This window comes from Parambassis ranga, chromosome 16, assembly GCF_900634625.1.
Source record: "Parambassis ranga chromosome 16, fParRan2.1, whole genome shotgun sequence".
NCBI classification, from domain to species: domain Eukaryota; kingdom Metazoa; phylum Chordata; class Actinopteri; family Ambassidae; genus Parambassis; species Parambassis ranga.
The window spans coordinates 15,458,024-15,478,291 of NC_041036.1; the positions used below are offsets into that span (position 1 = coordinate 15,458,024).

The 20,268-nt window shown below is 42.6% G+C and overlaps 1 protein-coding gene across 2 annotated transcripts; it reads left to right on the forward strand.

Moving 5' to 3' along the window:
- Positions 1–313: 313 nt before the first annotated feature.
- atp8b2 (ATPase phospholipid transporting 8B2) lies at positions 314–19,867 on the forward strand. Of its 2 annotated transcripts, XM_028426398.1 has the most exons (30): positions 314–467; positions 2,652–2,722; positions 7,757–7,815; positions 7,914–8,027; positions 8,274–8,372; positions 8,462–8,523; positions 8,632–8,704; positions 9,011–9,081; positions 9,180–9,259; positions 9,622–9,780; positions 9,861–9,949; positions 10,118–10,314; positions 10,396–10,516; positions 10,959–11,046; positions 11,140–11,174; positions 11,283–11,442; positions 11,532–11,720; positions 12,069–12,184; positions 12,329–12,493; positions 12,829–12,940; positions 13,225–13,330; positions 13,716–13,962; positions 14,063–14,246; positions 15,243–15,466; positions 15,563–15,646; positions 15,848–16,093; positions 16,190–16,328; positions 16,456–16,586; positions 17,102–17,683; positions 17,778–19,867. In XM_028426398.1, the coding sequence occupies exons 2-30, from the start codon at positions 2,698–2,700 to the stop codon at positions 17,874–17,876; spliced, it is 4,056 nt and encodes a 1,351-aa protein (XP_028282199.1). In that variant the 5' UTR covers positions 314–467; positions 2,652–2,697; the 3' UTR covers positions 17,877–19,867. The 2 variants fall into 2 exon arrangements, with proteins under 2 accessions (XP_028282199.1, XP_028282198.1); XM_028426397.1 differs by lacking the exons at positions 314–467; positions 2,652–2,722 and adding an exon at positions 4,318–4,426.
- The last annotated feature ends 401 nt before the right edge of the window (positions 19,868–20,268 follow it).

Here is a 20,268-nt window from a genome sequence, read left to right on the forward strand (position 1 = left end):
AGCAGATAATATAATGCTGACGGAGCAGTAGGGGGCAGTGTGGCACTAAAAACACGCACATAATTGATAAGCCTGTGTGTTCACTTCAAGCTGAAGATGTATTAAATATAACGCGTAAATGACAGAAACATAAAGTGTTGATATACAGTTATTCTTCTAAACAACCAGACATCACATCCGACATAAGTGCAGGAAGTTGTGATGGAGGTGAAGAAGGTGAAGGAGGTGGAACCCCTCCTCCTCCTCCTCCTCCTCCTCTCTGGCAGCCCTCCCAAACCTCGGCACGGTGTAGCCTGTGAAGCGCATCCCCGGTCGGTGCCTGTCTCACCCTCCCACCTCAGTGGCCTTATATCACCACGGGGCAACATCGCCTCCAATTCCAGCCCGAAACCCTCATCATGACCTCGGCGCCAGGAGCAGCGATGATGGCTCCATCAGACTCACAGTTATAACGCCAACTTGTAAAGGTAGGATGTGTTTGGTGAGCTTTGAGCTGTGCTTGTGCTGGCCCCTCTTTGTGTAGCCTACGGCAGGACGGTTTGATACAGTCTGACTTTATCAGCTGAAAATGTTGATGCGCTCTCTGTTTTTTGTTGTGAGGTGTCCAGCTCTTATTACTGCACCAATGTAATGAGCTGCTCAGTTCATACAATCAGTCTGAGAGGAACTGAAACCTCCCACCACGGTGTTGAAGAAGTTACTGCAGGTTAGCATTAGTCATAAAAGTCCCCCAAAGTCAAAGTGAAAGTCAACCATGTCACTGTAGTGTCCCCACGTTAAATCAGACCTTCATACTGTAAACTGCGATCAGAGCTGCTCCCACTGGCTACACGTTATTCTGCTGATTCAGGCTGCTCTCAGTGAACTACAAAATTATAATCAGAAAAAAGACATGTAAACTATTGTGTGTGTGTGAGCATGATGAGCTGAGAATTTAATTAATAATATCAATAAGTGAAACTTCTACTACATACATCAGTCTATGTTTCAATATAAAACCATCCAACCACGCCATAAATCTGTTGGTTCTACTTTCTGCTCTGTGCTTTTGTGATAGTTACTATAGTAACCCACATCTTGTTATTTTAATAAGATGTGATGCAGATACTATTTATTGTGGCTGTATATAAAAGAAGATTCAAATCACAGTAATTCAGTAAATACTTGTCTTCAGAGCAGGCTGGAAGTAGTCTAAATGTTTTTAGTGTTTCCTGTTAATTAACTTAGTATAAATATATTTTTTCATGATGAGAATCTGTGGAATCTATAAAGTATTTTAACAACAGAGACACAGAAAATATTAAAGAGCACACATCTCTACAATCAATCCATGAGGGCTCTATATTTCCTCAAGAAATATAAAACCTGTCCCTGAGCTCAGGCCAAATACACAATGACTCAACTGTTTAGCTTCCAGTTGATGTTTCTGTTGATGTTCTTTGTTTCTCTGTAGACATGAGATAAGTAACACCTGTTAGTAATCTTGCAGTTTATTAAATAGATTTGGATCTTAGCATCTGATTTAATCACACCATGATGTGTCCTTAAACTTAAGCAGGTTGTTTGTGTTGGTAAATGTTCTAAATAAGGAGATTTTTGTCACTTCAAATCTCCTAAACATTCTGCCCAGCAAAGGTGTGAGATTAGATACTCAGTGTGTCATTGGTGTTTCATGAGGGAATCATTCCATCAAGGCACTGTGGGTCTATAGGATTATACATGGTGCCAGCCACAGATGGAGAGTCTGACAGAGGGAGGCATGTGACAACTGAAAGACCGGAGAGAGGGGAGAGGTGAGAGAACATGGCTCTCATTCTCACTCTCTGATATCTACAGTATTATATGGATATACAGGCAGAATTTACAGTGTAGAAGGGGAGTAGAGAGCATGCAGAAACAAAGCGTGTATGACAGGGACAGAGACGATGGTGGAAACTGGAGCTGAAAACTGATCATCTGTTTCTCCAGAGTATTGATTGGTAGGATGCTGCCTCCAGCTTTTTTCTGCCATATTGTTAGTATCTTGTATGCACTACAAATCCAAGACAAAGACATGCCTCACCTCTGCAGCCTCATCTGTCGTCAGGGATGCCTTTCATCTCTTGGCTGAGATACACCACCTTATATAAAAAGCATTGTGCCGTATAATATTAAGTGGTCAGCATAAATGCAGAGAGACAGGAGGCGAGAAGAGGTTTAGCTGTGTAAAAAGTGCTGCTCCATTACCCCACTTTGGGAGGAGACTGACAGTGAAGCCGACCCAAACTATCAGTCCCCAGACACAGTGTGTGCCACAGAGACAGATGCAGCTCTCTGCTGAATGTCATTTCCTCATTATGGCTCTAACAGACCAGAGCTGGTCTGCTGTGTGTGTGTGTGTTTGTGTGTGTGTTGTTGTTACAACGGTTTACAGGCTTAAACTGATTGTCACTTTTAGAGTGTGAAGTGTGAAAACATTACATTATAGCTGTAAAAAAACAAAAGTATACATGGCATGTATAACCATCAGTTGTATAAAGTCACATTCAGGAGCTGTTTCTCCTCTCAAAAAATAAAGGTTCTCACTTTCACTTCTTCCTTCCCTGTAATGTCTTCCTCTGAGTCCTCTTCACGGTCTGTCTTAATGGCTCCTTTCCCGTTCTTTCTCTCAGCCGACAGTCCCATGGGCCTTAGCAGGACGACGCCAGCAGAGTGGAGATGTTCAGAAAGAGGCCTCCTCCAGGTCAGCACCTGACATTAAACATGTTAATCACCCGTTCACATAAGCTTGTTTGCTATGTTGTGACTTTTTACATTAAAAAACAATATTATAGAAGACATAAAACTATTAATGCCACACGGGATGTATGGAGGATAGATTCTAATCTAATTCTTTAAACCAATTTGTTCAGGGAAGCATTAAGAATATGCTGAGCTGGGCATAAAGGAGAATGTGTTCCACAATTGTGTATAATATATGTCATCACTACTGAACAATGGCCTCCCCTACAGATACTGCTATTTCAATCAGTAGCAATTAAAGGGCATTATAGGGCCCTATAATTGCATTCTGCCATGTTAACAAAACACACTCTCACTCATACATTTGTGGATCACTCAAGGCTGATTACTGGTATTGTGTTCATAGACTGTAAAAAACACGAAGAAACATATGTTACCTTACACAAATGTTGTCTGTTTTGGGAACATCTGACCTCCTTGGTTAATCCAAATCCAGACAAAGAGATGCAATGTCAGTCAGCACAGGCTTGTCAGATTTAATGCAATTTATCTGAGTTATGGGGATTTATTAATAATCATGTAATTGCTGTAATTTAAATGTGCCGCATCACAACTAGCTAAATAATTTTTGATTGCAATGCATGATAGTACATATTGCTAATAGTGACCATTGTTTGAACACTACTTTTCATGATGCATTGTGAGATACAATGAGTACACAAAATGGGGTTTAATGATTCTCACTACCTAAAATGACTGGTAGAGTCTGTATAAAATGGTTATTTATAGGGGATACGTCATGTTTACTCTTCAGAGAGTCGGTGTAAGTGTGATCCTGAAGCAGGACAGTGCAGCAGTGTGCACAGTGAACGTGTGTGTAAGCTGTTCAATATATCAGCACGAGGGTTTCCACGTGCCCAGGCACCTGTCTGGCCCCGCCCACTGCGGCGCACCTACTCTTAGGAAACTGGACCGCCTATCAAGTCATCTTGGCTCTAAACAACAGACAGGCTGCAATCCATTCAGGGGTTTCAGCTCCAAAATGGCACCTAGTTTCCTTATTCAGCTACTCAGAGAGCCGTGGGATCCCTGCAGAGGCGGTTTCCATGGTAACGTCCATCAACCTCTTAGAGGTTACGTAATGGTTCTAGCGGATAGTGTTTATGTCGTGCATGAGACTTTAAAGTGAGGATGCAGCAGTTGGTTGATGAGGATGCAGAATTTGTAAAACAGCATCGATATGAAAGCTGCAACATGCTCACAGAGTAAGGCACGTTTTAATGTTTGTAAGAAATATAAAAGTCAGAGATGTCTACCGACAGATTCACAGCGAAGTTGCTGACTGATTTTGATTTTATTTAAAAATGACCTGAGGAGGGAGAGAAATCCGAGCAGACCACTCTCCGTGTGTGTGTTTTTGGGTGGGGAGGAGACAAAGCAACAGAGAGGCAGAGACGGGACGGTCCCATTCACTTGGCTGAAGTTGGGACCGGAGCTTCATCTCCTTGCGTCCTTGCGGTGATGTGACGGTCAACAGTCACCGAAAACAGCGCACATGCAACGAAAATTCACGCGCTGATTGCAAAGAAATTTAAGATGACAATACCGAAAGACATCCCGGAAAAATGGTTTCCAGTCGTTCTCCCTCTGCACAGAAAGAAAAAGACAGGAGGAGATGGAGGGAAGTCGAAAAAGAAGAAGACAGGTACGAGTCTGTGCAGACTGCCAGTGGATCATCGCTCATCTTCATCTCAACCGAGTCCAAGTTTCATTCCTGCTTCTTCATCACCCCATTTTGTATCAGTGCACACCTCATCATATTACATGTCTGCACATTTTGTTTTTCACCTGCCAAGATTAAGTAACCGTGCTGTCCATCCTGTCTGAAGTAACCAAGTAATTTTTTCATCTGAAGTTTATTGTTCATTTTAGTGGAAGTGTAAATAAACCCATCATCTGAACCTGAATTTTGGGTAAATAAGTGGCTCATGTCCTTGTCTCTGCTGACTGAGACACTGATCAATCTGCCAGGCGCCAGCCTCCACTGCACTGCTTTGCCTGTATCTTTATTCCTTAGCTTTAATTATTTGGATGTGCACCTTCATTTGACCTTCAGTCCCATCAGTCTGTTACTGTGTCACTTTCATTGTTTACCAGCAAATTAGATCTGTGTGTGCGAGCGCCTGACTGCAGACAATTCTGCTATCCTCTTTAAACTAATTAGATCAGCCACAGTGAGTGATGATCACTTCTCCATAAAGTCTAATCTGATCCTTATTTAGGTCTAGTCACAGCAAGGACATTAGGATTTCCTATAACTGAGATTGACAGAGCACTGGGGTCATTAATCTTATGACTTCAATCTGTGTTTGTGTGTAGTGCAGACATAAGGAGATTCAGAGCAGTGGCTTGTGTCCTCACATGTCCGACCATGAGCGAGAGAGTGTTAAAGAGACAGGAGGGTGAATAAAACAAGCGAGGCAGTTATTCATTCTCTAATGAAATCACTATATTCACTGTTATTTACTTATTTTGTCTCCTATTGTTGTTTATGAAAAGTCTGCTGCTGGAGGGTCCTCAGTAATGGAGCCTTATGGATTTTAGCAGACTTGCTGTGTAGCAGGTAGTCTGCATCAGGGTTTCGGCTTGCCCTTGAAGTTGTCAGATACATTAAACACTTGCTGAGCAGTTTGATAAAGATGCACATGCATACAGCTTGCACAGTAGCATCCTGGTCCTGACATCAGATGCTGGAAAGCCTCAGTGCTTCGCTGGCACAAGCCTCTCACCACTTTCACAGAGGGGTTAATGCAGCCTTGGCACTGCATGTCACACTGATCGCTCTGGTGGACAATCAGCCAGCAAAAAAAAAAAAAAAAACACGACGACCTTCAAGTGGACTGGGAGAAATGTCAGAAGGAAAATAAAAGAGGAGGAAAGAGAGGGAAGTGTTTCAGCTGCATAAATTCAGGAGGATATGCACCTCCACAATAATTGGACAGAGGACATTGAAGATCATCAACACACATAGTAAATACAAACAGAAGCAGCTGCAGCACATGCTTTCTTAGATGTATCTTCGTTACGGTACACTACTCTAAATTTGTATATATATAAATGTATATATGTGGTTTAAATATATATTACTACTATATTATAATTTAATACATAAACCACTTTTCCATCCCCTGCAATACACACAGGAAATGTGAAGCAATTGGTGAGTACTAGACAAGTGAGAAACAGACACACAGACACTTGCAGAGATTCTGTATTTACAGACATTATAGACAGAAAGCACAGATAATCGTGGGGAGGTGATGCTCAGCCACAGTCTGCATAAGAATAATTTAAATAGGAGACACAGTTTTATTACTGTTACCATCAGTATTTATACCACATAGTTCAGTGTGTAATAATCCACCCAGACAGTCAAAATGTCAAAGTCTCATTGCTGTGCCAAAGGCCAATGTGAATACGTGAAGTTTAGGAGGAGCCAGATTTTTAGATGAAGTGACTGGCCTGTTTAGCACAGGTCTGTGGACAGTTCATATTCCCACACACACACACACAGATGTACATTTCAAGGCCAGAGCATGCCTTAATGCACAGAGATGCTGCACCCTGAAGGACAAAGTTCAATATCAGACAGGCACAGAGGCACCACAGGACAGGATATCACACGACAGAAGCCAATACTTTATAATCACACGCATGTTTCCTGTTTGGTACACTTGTTCTCTCTCTCCAGAGTCAGGAGTATGAATTAATGTGCATTTTCTAAATTGGCTAAATTCACTTGACAACAGCCCAGCTGCTCGATTGCCGACCAGACCTCATCTGCCACAACAAATCTTTCTTATAACCTGACAACAAAGCAGAACTCTTGATGGGAGCTCTTTAAGTGGCCTGTGTTTGTTTGGTGAGCTGAACACAGAGATGTAGGTTATGAGCTGTACATGGCGAGAGGGCTTCACAGTGCTGCAGTAACACAGGAAACCACAGTGTGTTGTTTGTCTGTGTGCGTGGGACTATAAGCTATTGGCTTCTGTTGTGTGATGTCCCTTCCTGTGGCGCCTCAGTGCCTGTCTGACATCAGTCAAAAGTATATTGAGGGCTTTGTCGGTTCAGGGTGCAGCATCTCTGTGCATGTGTGTGTGGGCATATGAACCATGCATAAACCTGTGCTAACCAGGCCAGTCATTTCATCTAAAAAGCTAGCTCATCAATAATAGAGAGACAGGCCTGGTGGAGGAAGAGGAGGTGGAGGAGCAGGAGGAGGAGGAGGAGGAGGAAGAGAACTCCCACACTATGCATCAGCATAAATAGAAACCTAAAAACAATAAGAGGATGAAGAGCAGGGTCAGAAGCTGAAACAGAAGAAAATTGTTTTAGCTCTCATATGTGACTACCTGCAATGAGTCTCAGGACTCCTGGTGACTCTCACAATCATTGGTTGTGTGTTTCTTTTTTTTCATATCCGGCCATTAACACAGCAGTAGCTTAAAAAATAGCACAGCTAATTTAGGCTGGTTTCAGTGTGAGTGTGTGTCTGTGAGAGAGACAGACATATTGTAATAGAGTAACTAAAAAATTCAACAACATTGAGCTTCATGCAGTTTTTTGGTCTGTAGGTTTTCTAACCCACCCAGAAATGGGCTGGTAAATTCAAAAATATCTTCCTGGAAGATGAACTCCATTCTGGATGGATGGTCATCGCCGCACACGGTAGACAATTGACAACATCTATTTCATGATTTCAGTATTGATGTTCAAAAGCACCATATTGCCATAGAGCTGAATATATCCATGAAATGACCTGTCAGTTCTCTGGGCCCTGAAACTCCTTAATGAGAAGCAAAGTTGGTCCAACATATCAGTGATAATCATAGATAATCATCTTTGAGGTGCATCCTTAGAGATTTTTACAGGTTTGGAAACCTTGGATTCACCACACCTGGATAACACACACACATACGTTATGTCACATTGTTGTCATCCTTAGTGACTCGTCCTGTGTCATATGTTTCTGCAGAGGAGGAGAGAAGGGTCCGAGCCAATGACAGAGAGTACAATGAAAAGTTTCAGTATGCGGTAAGAGAGTCCATATTACAAAATATAAAACTGTTCAAAAAAATTGACAAAAAAATACAGTGAGAGCTCACCTTATTCTGTCTGTCTTCATCATCCAGAGTAACTGCATTATGACATCCAAGTACAACATCATCACCTTTTTGCCAGTCAACCTCTTTGAGCAGTTCCAGGAAGTAGCCAACACCTACTTTCTTTTCCTGCTCATACTGCAGGTGAGGACAGGAGTCAACAGAGATGTAGGAATGACAGTGAGATGTGTGTGATAGTCTCAGTATCTGAGTGAGTGTGGAGAGTATCTTGTTAACTCCTGCACACAAAATGTGGTTATAGTTTGACATGTATCCGGTGTTCATAAGACACTGGATATGATGTGGCAATCGGTTGAGGTGTAGCTCTGTGTGTGTTACCCACTGTCTTTGTGTTACTGTTTGAAGAACATTCTCTCTTCCTGTATTTAGTTGATACCTCAGATCTCCTCCCTCTCCTGGTTCACTACCATCGTGCCTTTAGCTCTGGTGCTAAGCATCACTGCAGTAAAGGATGCCACAGATGACTATGTGAGTATGTTTTATATGCATCACACAATCATGGACACACAAAATGTTTCTAGCATATGCTGACCCACAGGAATCTTTGTCGCCTGCAGTTTCGTCACAAAAGTGACAACCAAGTCAACAATCGTCAGTCTCAGGTCCTCATCTGTGGCTCGTAAGTAACTACAGTGACTACCAACATGTGGACTTATTTGTTAAACTTCTAGTTATAAATTCTTAGCATCTGTTTGTACAGCTTCAAGTCATTTTGCCCCTGTTGCAGGCTGCAGAATGAAAAGTGGATGAACGTCCGAGTGGGTGATATCATTAAACTAGAGAACAATCAGTTTGTGGCAGTAAGTGTGATAACATGCACACACACACACACACACACACACACACACAAAGTGTACTATTCAGGGATTAGGCTCCATTTTGCTAATCATTTTAGATCTATATTTGTCTTTCACTGAATAGCTAAACCACTAAAGGGATTTGGGGCTCATTAGAGGATGAAGTTAATCACTAACTTGTTAGTTGTTAATTCCTTTGACTTCGATGTGGAAACGATCATCACTGTGCCATCAGTCCTTTTCTAATTCCGTTTTTATGCCGTCTACCATGCAGCAGATGCTTACCTCAGCTATCATATCTGTTTTCAGGCTGACCTGCTCCTGTTGTCTAGCAGTGAACCTCACGGGCTATGTTACATCGAGACGGCCGAGCTAGACGGGTCAGGACACACACTACACCTCGACACCTACTCACACTTTCTCTGCAGAAGCAACAGGACACTGCATCTAAATTGCTGTGTGTTGCATTATCTTGTAGAGAGACCAATATGAAGGTGCGTCAGTCTGTCTCAGTGACATCTGAACTTGGAGACCCCAACAACTTGGCTACATTCGATGGTGAGATTGTCTTATTCAGTTTAGATTGAATTCAGATGCAGTCCACCTTCACAAGTCTGCACACACACTTCCTGACCTTGCCTGAATGGCAGCTATCATCACCCACACACCAGCAGGCTCAACAAAAGAGCTTTGTGTCAGCACAACAAGCCCACTCACTCCTCACCTGCTCAGGAAAATGCATTACATCTGCAAATCAACCCACACTCTGCGTCATATCAGCTTACAGACGATGTGTGTCTCTGCCACTAAGTGTGACAGCAGCATGATGTCATGGGGGCTCTAGATCATTCTGCTTAAAAGAAACTGAATGTGATGGAGGATTTACATGCTTGTGATTGTCCATGTTCTCTGTTGTGAAGGTGAGGTGGTGTGTGAGCCCCCCAACAACAAGCTGGATCGATTTTGTGGGACTTTGTACTGGAGAGACAAAAAGTACCCCCTGACCAATCAGAACATGCTGCTCAGAGGATGTGTCCTCCGCAACACAGAGGCCTGCTATGGCCTGGTCATCTTTGCAGGTGTGTGTGTGCGCACACGTTTGGATGTGATATGATGTGTGTGTGTGAGAGACTTGTTCATTGTGTTGTTTTTGTCTCAGGCCCAGATACCAAGCTAATGCAGAACAGCGGTCGCACCAAGTTTAAGCGTACGAGCATTGATCGTCTGATGAACACTCTGGTCCTCTGGGTAGGACACCTCAGACCTCTCACTTTCATGGCTCCGGACTATTTTAGGACATGATCTCAGAGGCTTGAATTCAGTTTTGTGTATCTGCTCGATCTGACTACAGATCCAAATACAAGGTTTTTGTTTATACACCATACTCTATGTGTGTCTCCTGTACATCTCTTTTAGATCTTTGGCTTCCTGGTGTGTATGGGTGTGATCCTGGCTGTGGGTAATGCAGTGTGGGAGAGAGAGGTCGGCTCCTTGTTTCAGAGCTACCTGCCTTGGGACCCTCCTGTGGACAACTTCCTGTTCTCAGCCTTCCTCTCCTTTTGGTCCTATGTCATCATTCTTAACACTGTGGTGCCTATCTCTCTATATGTCAGGTAGGAGGGGGAAACACACAGGTAAAAACCACAATGTCCTTATAATGTGAGTGTAACTGTACTGTTTTTGGGCTCTCGCAGTGTGGAGGTGATCAGGCTGGGTCACAGTTACTTTATCAACTGGGACCAGCAGATGTTCTGCTCACAGTGTAACACAGCAGCTGAGGCCAGGACCACCACTCTGAACGAGGAGCTGGGTCAGGTGAGCATCTAAACCTAGGCTAGAGTACTCATCTGCAGAGGTCTGCTAGGGGCATGTGTTGTCATCAGAGGCTCTGCAAAGACATTCATGTACCCACAAAGACGGGCACTGACCCTATGCACTGGAAAACTGGAATGAATGATACATTTGTAATGAGGCTGTGTGAAAAGGTTCTGTCATTGCCTGTATTTGTACAATATTCCTTAAAAACATTCAAACATTTCCTAGAGTTTAGAGGGTTAGTGTATGTCAGCGGATGTGGAGGAGGTTGATGTGCAAGTGTGTAGCATCTGCAGCAAAGCTGGAGCCCACTGATGACAAAAAAATTTTATTACATGAACACACAAAGGTCTGTCACCTTTGTGACTGTCATCTGTATAATATTACACTGATGTTTACCTGTGACTGAATACACTAAATAAAATACATTTCCTATTTTTAGGTTGAATACATTTTTAGTGATAAGACTGGAACTCTCACTCAGAACATCATGAGTTTCAACAAGTGTTCCATCAATGGGCAAACTTATGGTAAGTGCATTCACACAAGCATACACACACACACACAAACACACACACAATATACATAAAGTTGAACATATCTGGTGTTTGTGTTGCTGGCAGGTGAAATAACAGACCCACTGGGCCCTCAGCCTAAGGTAGATCATTTTTTTTAAAATTCAACATATTTCACATATTACTGTACTGTACATACTGTCCGTTTATGGTGTGTTATCACAGTGCCATGCTCTCCTTTTGATCTTCAGAGGTTGGACTTTATGCCCTTCAACCCTCTGGCCGATCCAGATTTCTGTTTCTACGACAACAAGCTGCTGGATGCAGTGAAAGGGGAAGACACATACACTCATGAGTTTTTTCGCCTGCTCTCACTATGTCACACTGTTATGAGTGAGGAGAAGAGCGAGGGTGAGGAGGAGGTTAAATGTCATCAAACAATGTCATCAAATCACCATCTGTGTACCGTTTCAAATTCTTTTTCCTGTTTTTTTTCCCAGGAGAGCTACTGTATAAGGCTCAGTCTCCAGATGAGGGTGCTTTAGTGACAGCGGCTCGAAATTTTGGCTTTGTGTTTCGCTCCCGAACACCTGGAACAATTACCACCACAGAAATGGGACAAACTGTCACATACTCACTGCTTGCTATACTGGATTTCAACAACATTCGCAAGAGGATGTCTGTGATAGGTATTTCCTGTTATCCAAAGCATGTACTGACCTGTGTCACAAAACAAAAGTGTTTTAATTGTTCTGAATTTTATTGAGGAAAGAACAGTAGTAAAAACACGAGTTAAAAGGATGTGGAGAGCTGTTTATATTTCAATCCTTAGTAAGACGTCACTTTGAAAAGCTGACAACTGCTCATAGATTCTCAGTCTCAGCTGTGCCTTCATCTTTTAATACACACTAACAGACAGTGTATGAAGGATTGAATGCTTCAGAGGAGGGTGGGATGTTTGAAAATGATGAAGGAGCTGTACAGATGCATTGGAGAATTTTGTCTTCATTATAGTCATTCATTATATTCACTTCCAGTGCGTAACCCAGATGGCAGGATCCGTCTGTACTGTAAAGGGGCTGACACTGTGCTGTTTGAGAGACTCCACCCTTGTAACCAGAAACTGATGAGCATCACTTCAGACCACCTCAATGTAAGTAGCTTCCTTTAAAAATCTTGGATGGATGGTGGCATGGATGGAGCTGCACTGCCATCTAGTGTCAGCATCTTCAAGTCAAATATGAACCCTTCAGTGTACATTAACACCTAATGAGTTTGTGTGTACATTTGATTGTAGGAGTATGCAGCAGATGGGTTGCGGACCCTGGCTCTGGCCTACAGGGACCTGTCAGAGGAAGAGTGGGGGGCCTGGTCAGAGAGCCACCGCTACGCTGACAAGGCCAGTGACTGCAGGGAAGACAGGCTGGCAGAGGCTTATGAGCAGATAGAGCAAGATATGATGGTCAGTGACTATGTCTGAAAGTGTGCATACACCCACATGTGGCTTGGATCAGAATCTATTTTTCAGCAGCAGTTTGTGTCATTTTCATTGTGTGGCTTGTTTATTTCTCACACAAAATGTGCACTGCCTTGTACAAAAAAAACAACAAAAAAAAAACAAAGAAAATGGGAAGTTGTAATTCCTCTCTTCTATTTTACTGTAAAACCAGAACTGTGTCAGGCCTACAAAATTAGTAACTGTTTCTATGGCATTACTTAAAATGTCCAAAGTCCTGCTCAAGTCCTCTTTAATTCACTCAAAATTGTTTGTGTCTGTCTGTTGGCCTGTGTATCCAGCTCCTGGGTGCCACAGCTATAGAGGACAAGCTACAGGAAGGCGTCCCTGAGACCATTGCTGTCCTCTCTCTGGCCAACATTAAGATCTGGGTTCTAACTGGAGACAAGCAGGGTAAGAAACACATGTTGACACACTGGTTTTCACAAATTATGTTGATTACAATGATTCTATATATTCTTTCAATACTATCCAGTTTTACTTCCAACACCAACTCACGCAGTAAATAAGCTAAAAACTCCATCTTAAAACAAAAGTGGGTCTTTTATTGTCTCTGTAATACCTTCAATACTGTCACTTTATAAATGCATCAGTACTCTGACAGCTGCTCTCTTCATCATGTAGCTCCACTGTGTTCCTCTAACATGCATCTATCCTCTCCCCTTCTTCTCACACAGAGACAGCTGTCAACATAGGTTACTCCTGTAAGATGCTGACAGATGATATGACTGAGGTGTTCATCATCAGCGGACACACTGTGCAGAGCGTACGTCAGGAACTCAGGTCTGTTTATTTGAATGCATGGCTGCATGCCTTCTCGCTTCCAGTATATATATAAGTTCATACAGGATTAGAGTGTGCAGGCATGCACAGCCTTGCAACATTCTGGTAGTTTAAACATAGTAAAATATGCTGATGAAAGATGTTGGTTCAAAGCTGAAATGTCAGCACTAACATCAGGTTAAAAGTTACATCTAAATGAGTTTTGTTTTTCACTGTTTTCACCATCCTATACTTACCCCCTGTTTGTATGGTTGTGTTTGTAGTCTTTCTGGGTAATCCACCTCTCTCTCGTGTCTCATCGTGTACATAGTTGTTGTGTGTGTTGTGTGTTGTGTGGTTCAGATAACTCCTGCTGATATGGAGTTTGGTTTTCCTTCTTCTCCAGGAGAGCAAGGGAAAGGATGATTGAGCTGTCACGAACCAGAGATGGAGGCAAAGCAGAAGGGATGGAGGGATGGGCAGAGGCATGTTTCATGGGTAACGGGTTCAGAGAAGGTCAAGAAGGAGATGGCACTGCAGGAGGAGGAAGAGGGGGGAAACAGCTGCCATGCTCCCCTCCCCCTCCGCCTCCTGCCAACTTCATGGACAGTATCTCTGGAGAGTTTGCCCTTGTCATCAACGGTCACAGTCTGGTATGAATAACACCCTGTAACACATACAATCCCAGCAGGGACCAAAAATACATTATTTGCATTCTTCTTTTACCCATTAACCTCTCAACTCTTCTGCCAGGCCCATGCACTTGAGGCGGACATGGAGACAGAGTTTGTGTCCACGGCCTGCGCCTGCAAAGCAGTGATCTGCTGCAGAGTGACTCCGCTGCAGAAAGCTCAGGTGGTGGAACTCATCAAGAAACACAAGAAAGCCGTCACTCTGGCCATAGGAGATGGTGCCAACGATGTCAGCATGATCAAAAGTGAGTGAGATGATGAAAACGAACTAGATTACTACTACTACAGTACTTCTTTTACAGCTAGATTAGAGTTGGTGTGGAGAGAAAAAGGAGAAGTGACATGTCCACCTTTAAGCAATGGAAATTCTCAGAAGAAGTGTGGTAGCAGAAGATGTTTAACTACATTGTGTTACAGAGTGAGTGACGGCAGCAGTGTGGAAACGTGTGTTGCAGCGGGTGCAGTGTCCTAATAAGGTCATCAGTGCATCAGTAGTGTCAATGTCCTTTAAAACACTGCAGACGTGCAGGCTGGCCATGCATACAAACATACATTGATCAAAGAGGGGACTGATCACAACAGTCACAAAAGTGACAACACCATCATCTATGTCATAATTCAGAGTGTTAAGTAGACTAATCAGGATAATAGATTGGATGAGTTCAAATCCACATTCCTGGTTGGCAGCACAAAAGCCAATTATTGAGGTTTTTTTAATGATCCACAACATAAATATCACAACAGTTATTTACCTCAGACTTTCAGTACAATCACTCAACGTGAAGCCTGTCAGTCAGTGTTAAACAAAGTCTTGTTGAAAGGAAAACAAAAAGAGAAAACCAGATGTGGTGGAGCTTCTCCTGTGTGTTCGGTGTGTTGTAACTGTTGCACCACCTGTGTGTTTGTCTGTGTCTGTGTACATGTCTGCAGGCATATGTGCATCTTTCTTGAAGCAAATTTATGCAAGCAGTACAAAGCAGAAATGCAATCAGTGGCACGGTGATAGGGTGGGGTTGGCTCACATCCTGTGATTTCTGATCTCAAAATTGTCATTCCTATGTCCCTGTGACTTTTTGTGAATTTTCAGTAATTTTTGTAGGCCATACTCAGGCTAAGGTGGAGGGTAAATGACCTTTATTAAAAACTAGTGCTGTGTTACCTGGTTGTGAGAACATGGCCAGAAAGTGACATCTGATTTAATGTCCTAAACTTGATTCTCTGTTCATCTGTCCAAACTACAGGTGCTCATATTGGAGTTGGTATCTCAGGTCAGGAGGGGATACAGGCTGTGCTGGCCAGTGATTACTCCTTCTCCCAGTTCCGCTTCCTGCAGCGTCTTCTGTTGGTGCATGGCCGCTGGTCATATCTGCGCATGTGCCGTTTCCTCTGCTACTTCTTCTACAAGAACTTTGCCTTCACCATGGTGCACTTCTGGTTTGGATTCTTCTGTGGATTCTCCGCTCAGGTCAGAGAGAAGAGCTCATGAAGGAAATCAGGAGTTACAGCTTTAGTATTGTGATTTTAACTCTTTGTGTATGTCTTTGTCTCCTTTCTGTTGTAGACAGTGTACGATCAATACTTCATCACACTCTACAACATTGTGTACACCTCCCTCCCTGTGCTGGCCATGGGAATATTTGACCAGGTCTTTAACTTTATGTACTTACAGTATTCTGTATATGTGTGTATTCTTTTTTTAGTACAGCCATTATGGTCTTTAGAAAGTGCTTACACACTTAACACCAATAGTATGGTCAGTGCTGATGTTAGCGTTTTGATGAAAACACCAAACCACTGTGAATCTTATTTTAGTAAACTGAACCTCTCACTTCCTCTCTGATTGCAGGATGTTCCCGATCACAGAGGTCTGGAGTATCCAAAGTTGTACGAGCCCGGGCAGCTCAACCTACTCTTCAACAAGAGAGAGTTCTTCATTTGCATTACGCAGGGCATCTACACATCAGTGGTGCTGTTTTTTGTCCCATATGCCATCTTGTCTGACGCCACTCAAAGCACCGGTGTGCCCCTTGCTGATTACCAGACATTTGCGGTCACAACAGCAACGGCCCTGGTCATTGTGGTCAGTGTACAGGTGTGTACATCTAGAGCAGTGTCAGGTGTCCTCACTGCTGTAGTTAACCACTGTTTGTTCCACCATCACCATGCCATTAACTGTGTGATGTTGTAGATCGCTCTTGATACGGGCTTCTGGACCATCTTCAACCACGTGTTTGTGTGGGGCTCTCTGGGCTCCTATTTCACCTTCATGTTTGCACTGCACTGTCAGACTCTCTTCAGGATCTTTCCTAATCAGTTCCACTTTGTAGGTTGGTCCCGTTTTACCATTATTCCTTTGCCACGTGGGCACAACTTTAGCCAAGATAAACCCACCAATACATTTGTATTATGTATTGAATTCTTCCTGATTGTGTCTGTTTGCTTTTGTGTGTACAGGTAGTGCACAGAGCACTCTATCACAGCCCGTCGTGTGGTTAACGATTGCACTGGCAACAGCAATATGCATAGTTCCAGTTTTGGCATTCCGCTTCCTCAAGCTGGATCTCAAACCTCAGCTCTCAGACACGGTGAGAAAACAACATTTTCTAACACTGATGTTTCCATCGTCTTTGTTGCAACACAAACCAGTGAATTCCCGGTATGTCTGTTTGAACCTGGCCACAGTCAATGATTAACTCACACAAAAACACAACTGCTCATCCCAGTGTGTGTGATGGTTACTGCCCGCTAAATACTCTGCAAATATTGACTTAATCAGTGTACCCTAATGACACATGCTGCCTTCAGGAGGTGGATATGTGTGTGCCAATTTAGTAACTGTGTCTTGAGCTAGCTGAGCATGCAACCGAAACTGCTGTCAAGGTGGTGTGAAGAACTTCCTTTTTTGATTTGCATATATATTTTCTCTACAGTTTCTGTTTTTTTTATGCTGTGTCTGTAAAGTGCAAAAATTCCAGCACTGACTATAAATGGCAGAAGCAAAATGCAAAGAACACAACTGGCACAAAAGAAATTAGGTTCCATACAAGTTTAGATGTACCAATAATAATGCTTCTTTGTCTCTTCTCTTGTTCCTCTTCAGGTGCGTTATACTCAGTTGGTGCGGCAGAAAAGACGTAAGCCAATAGGTCGTAGCGTGGGAGGTGCATGGCGTGGTACCGGCAGTGTGTCAGGTCGTCTTGGCACTCGTGGTGGCTCCAGGAGGTCAGGCTACGCCTTCGCCCACCAAGAGGGCTTTGGAGAGCTGATCACTTCAGGGAAAAATATGAGGCTGTCCTCTCTGGCTCTTGCCTCCTTTGCCTCCAGACACAGCTCCAGCTGGATTGATACACTCCGCAGGAAGAAAAACACTCACACACATACTCCCCCCAGCACCTCCGGGGAGTGCAGCCCAGCACCCAGTTGTGTTTCTGTGTCGGTTCCACCGCTTTCAAACTCTTCCTCAGTTCTGGGTGGCTCACAAGATACACCAATAGAAGAGGAGACAGTCTCAGCACCAGCTCAAAATACACAGACTGTCCCTGCTGTGTTCACACAAAACACACCAGCTCCAGAAGCCGCTGCAACTCAAGGCCCAGCTCAGCCCAGCAGTGCTCCCACAGCAGGGAGGTCCCATGGCGGAGACTCACCTGGGGGTTGGACGCTCTCTCTGGGGACTGTGCAGGTCAGCTGCTGACAGTTAATAGATAATATACATTAGCACAGTTCTGTTATGTCTGTGTGACTCCATGGTAACCTTTACTGTTTTTGTCCAATAGGAAGCTCTGTTTGGCAGGAAGGGTATCCCAACTCGTTCCAACACACCCAGCATCCCAGACTCATCCTCTGTTACCAAGGAGACTGGCCAGATTGAGTGAAATTTGCACATAGATAGATGAGTCCCATATTTTTCACTGTGGACCAGATGTTTGTGCACACAAACCGGTTGAGCTGGGCAACCGGAGCGAGCACACACTCTTGTCTCAGAATAAATTGATTTCATCACAGGAGGAAGTGGAATATTCTGATGACCTGGACTTTCCCGGCTATAAATTAATAGTGAGAAAACTGAACAGTTCCCACAGTCTATGAAGACTGAGATTTTATGTATTTAAATGAAGACAGCAGCAGGTGCAGAGACAAAAGAATATTAATTGTTTAAAGCAGATTGTTTCTGCTTGATTGATAAGCCACGCAGTATCTTTTTTTAAACGATGAGGTGCAGGCATTATTATCTGTTGAAGTTTTCTCCAGCCTCTGTGTTCAGTATAGTTCTCAGTGAGAACGGTGTTTTACTTAACAGAAGAATTTCTCTTTTCCTATCTCCATGTTTTCTTTTTTGCATCATATTGATGTGTTTCTATCAGCCTGGTTGAGTTGCACCTTAAAGCAAACTTTCTGCGCTTTTGAATGTTGGCCTTTTGTTTGGGTCTAACACAAGCATGAATGATGATGTAATGAAGAATGCAAAGGCAAACTGCCACGGGTTTACTTTAGCACATAAAAGTGCAGATACACTTTGTGAAGTTTGTCAAATTCTGGATCCTACATGTCGTCATTTTGTCAGTAAACAGTTATAGTATAGTGCTTTACGTTTTTGTTTGTTTGGATAACGATGCCTTAACACAAAAATAATGGTCTACTTTTCCCATTTTCGTTACCTCTACCAAGTTCCAAATGTTCCTGTCAAATACAGACCCCAGTGTAGTAAATTATTAAGTAGGTTAACCAGTGGAACCCTGGTACTACAGCTGTGATCTGCAGAGCTTTTTTGTGCAGTATGAGCCCGTCTGACTGATTTAAGCAGGGATCTCGATCTTGGTGGAAATACAGAGCTATTGAATAAAAAAAGTCATTTGTTTCACAAGGAGGAACTATTCTGTCCTTGCACGTTTCATTTCATGCAGCAGTGTTTAATAGAGACATGAAGTGGTGAAGCTAAAGTGAAAACTTGTCCTGAGTTTAACCACAAAAAAACATAATAATGCTCTCATCTTGTGTGCATCTAAACACAATAAGAGAATAATGTTTTTTTTTAGATTTACAATATAAATTTATAAATAGTGCTGCTTGAAAGTTTGTGAACGCTATAGAATTTTCTATATTTCTGCATAATTATAAACATGAGCCAGTTTTCACACAAATCCTGAAAGTAGAAAAAGAGAACCCAATAAAACAAATAATTCACTTTACATGTGAGTGGAAAAAAATGTGTGAAACTTTGCTTTCAGTATCATCTGTGAAATCTTTGTGCAGCAGCAACAACAAATAGCAAGTAGAGGTTTCCATTACATACTGATTTTTAGCCCATACAGCCAGGACAGTCTGAGATGTTGGGGGTTTCCTCACATGAGCCTCTTGGTGATTCCACAACATTTCAGTTTGAATAAGGTTTCTGACTTGAACTCTGTTTTTTTAACCATTCTTTTGTAAAAAAAAAACAAAAAAAACTTCTTGTTATTGTCTTTCTGCATGATCCACATGACACGTCCTTGTTAAATTCACTGGTAAAATTCATTGTTCCAAAATCCTGGCAAGTCATCTTGGTTCTGATGCAGCCAAACAGGCCCAAACCATGATACTACCACTATGGGACAGGTTCATACACTGGAAAGGAGCAGCAATCTTTCTCCCAACATGAAGTTCTCATTAAAGCCAAAGAATTCTAACTCTGGTCTCATCTGTCCACAGAATACTTTCCCAGCAGCCCTCTGGTTTGTCCACATGAGCTTTAGCAAGTTGCAGATAGGTATCAGTGTTCTTTAGCTTTGGAGCTTGCCTTTGGTGCCTCTGTTACCTTGCCTATTACATGGTATTGTATTATTGTTTTTTTTTTGAGTGAGCTTTGTTGAAAGACCACTTCTGCTAACCTGGCCTCATCCTTGTGCTTATAATCACATGACATTCTGACTTTCAAATACCACGCTGCTTCTAAGGAGGGTAACAGTGGACTTACTTGATGTAGTAGTGTAACCTTTTCCAGCCTGATGAGCAGCAACAAAAGATATATGTATGGATTTACACATGACATGAGGACCAGACTTTGATAGATCACTGCTGTTTAAGTAAAACAGGGCACTGTCTGACTTTTTCCATTGATTGAAAACACCTCTGACAGATGAATTCTAATTTGGCCTTCAAATAAAAACTGCTAATTTTTAAAGTTCACATACTTTTGCCACTAAAACATGTGTAATATTGACAAATATTCCCGAATAAATAAATGACAAAGTGAGTTCTATTTTTCTAGTGTCTATTGATGATTTGGAA

Coding starts and splice junctions, on each gene's coding strand:
- atp8b2 (XM_028426397.1), top strand. CDS start 4,318: ATGACAATACCGAAAGACATCCCGGAAAAATGGTTTCCAGTCGTTCTC. Junction 10,517..10,958: donor TGAACGAGGAGCTGGGTCAG/GTGAGCATCTAA, acceptor TCCTATTTTTAG/GTTGAATACATTTTTAGTGA. Junction 17,684..17,777: donor TCTCTCTGGGGACTGTGCAG/GTCAGCTGCTGA, acceptor TTTGTCCAATAG/GAAGCTCTGTTTGGCAGGAA.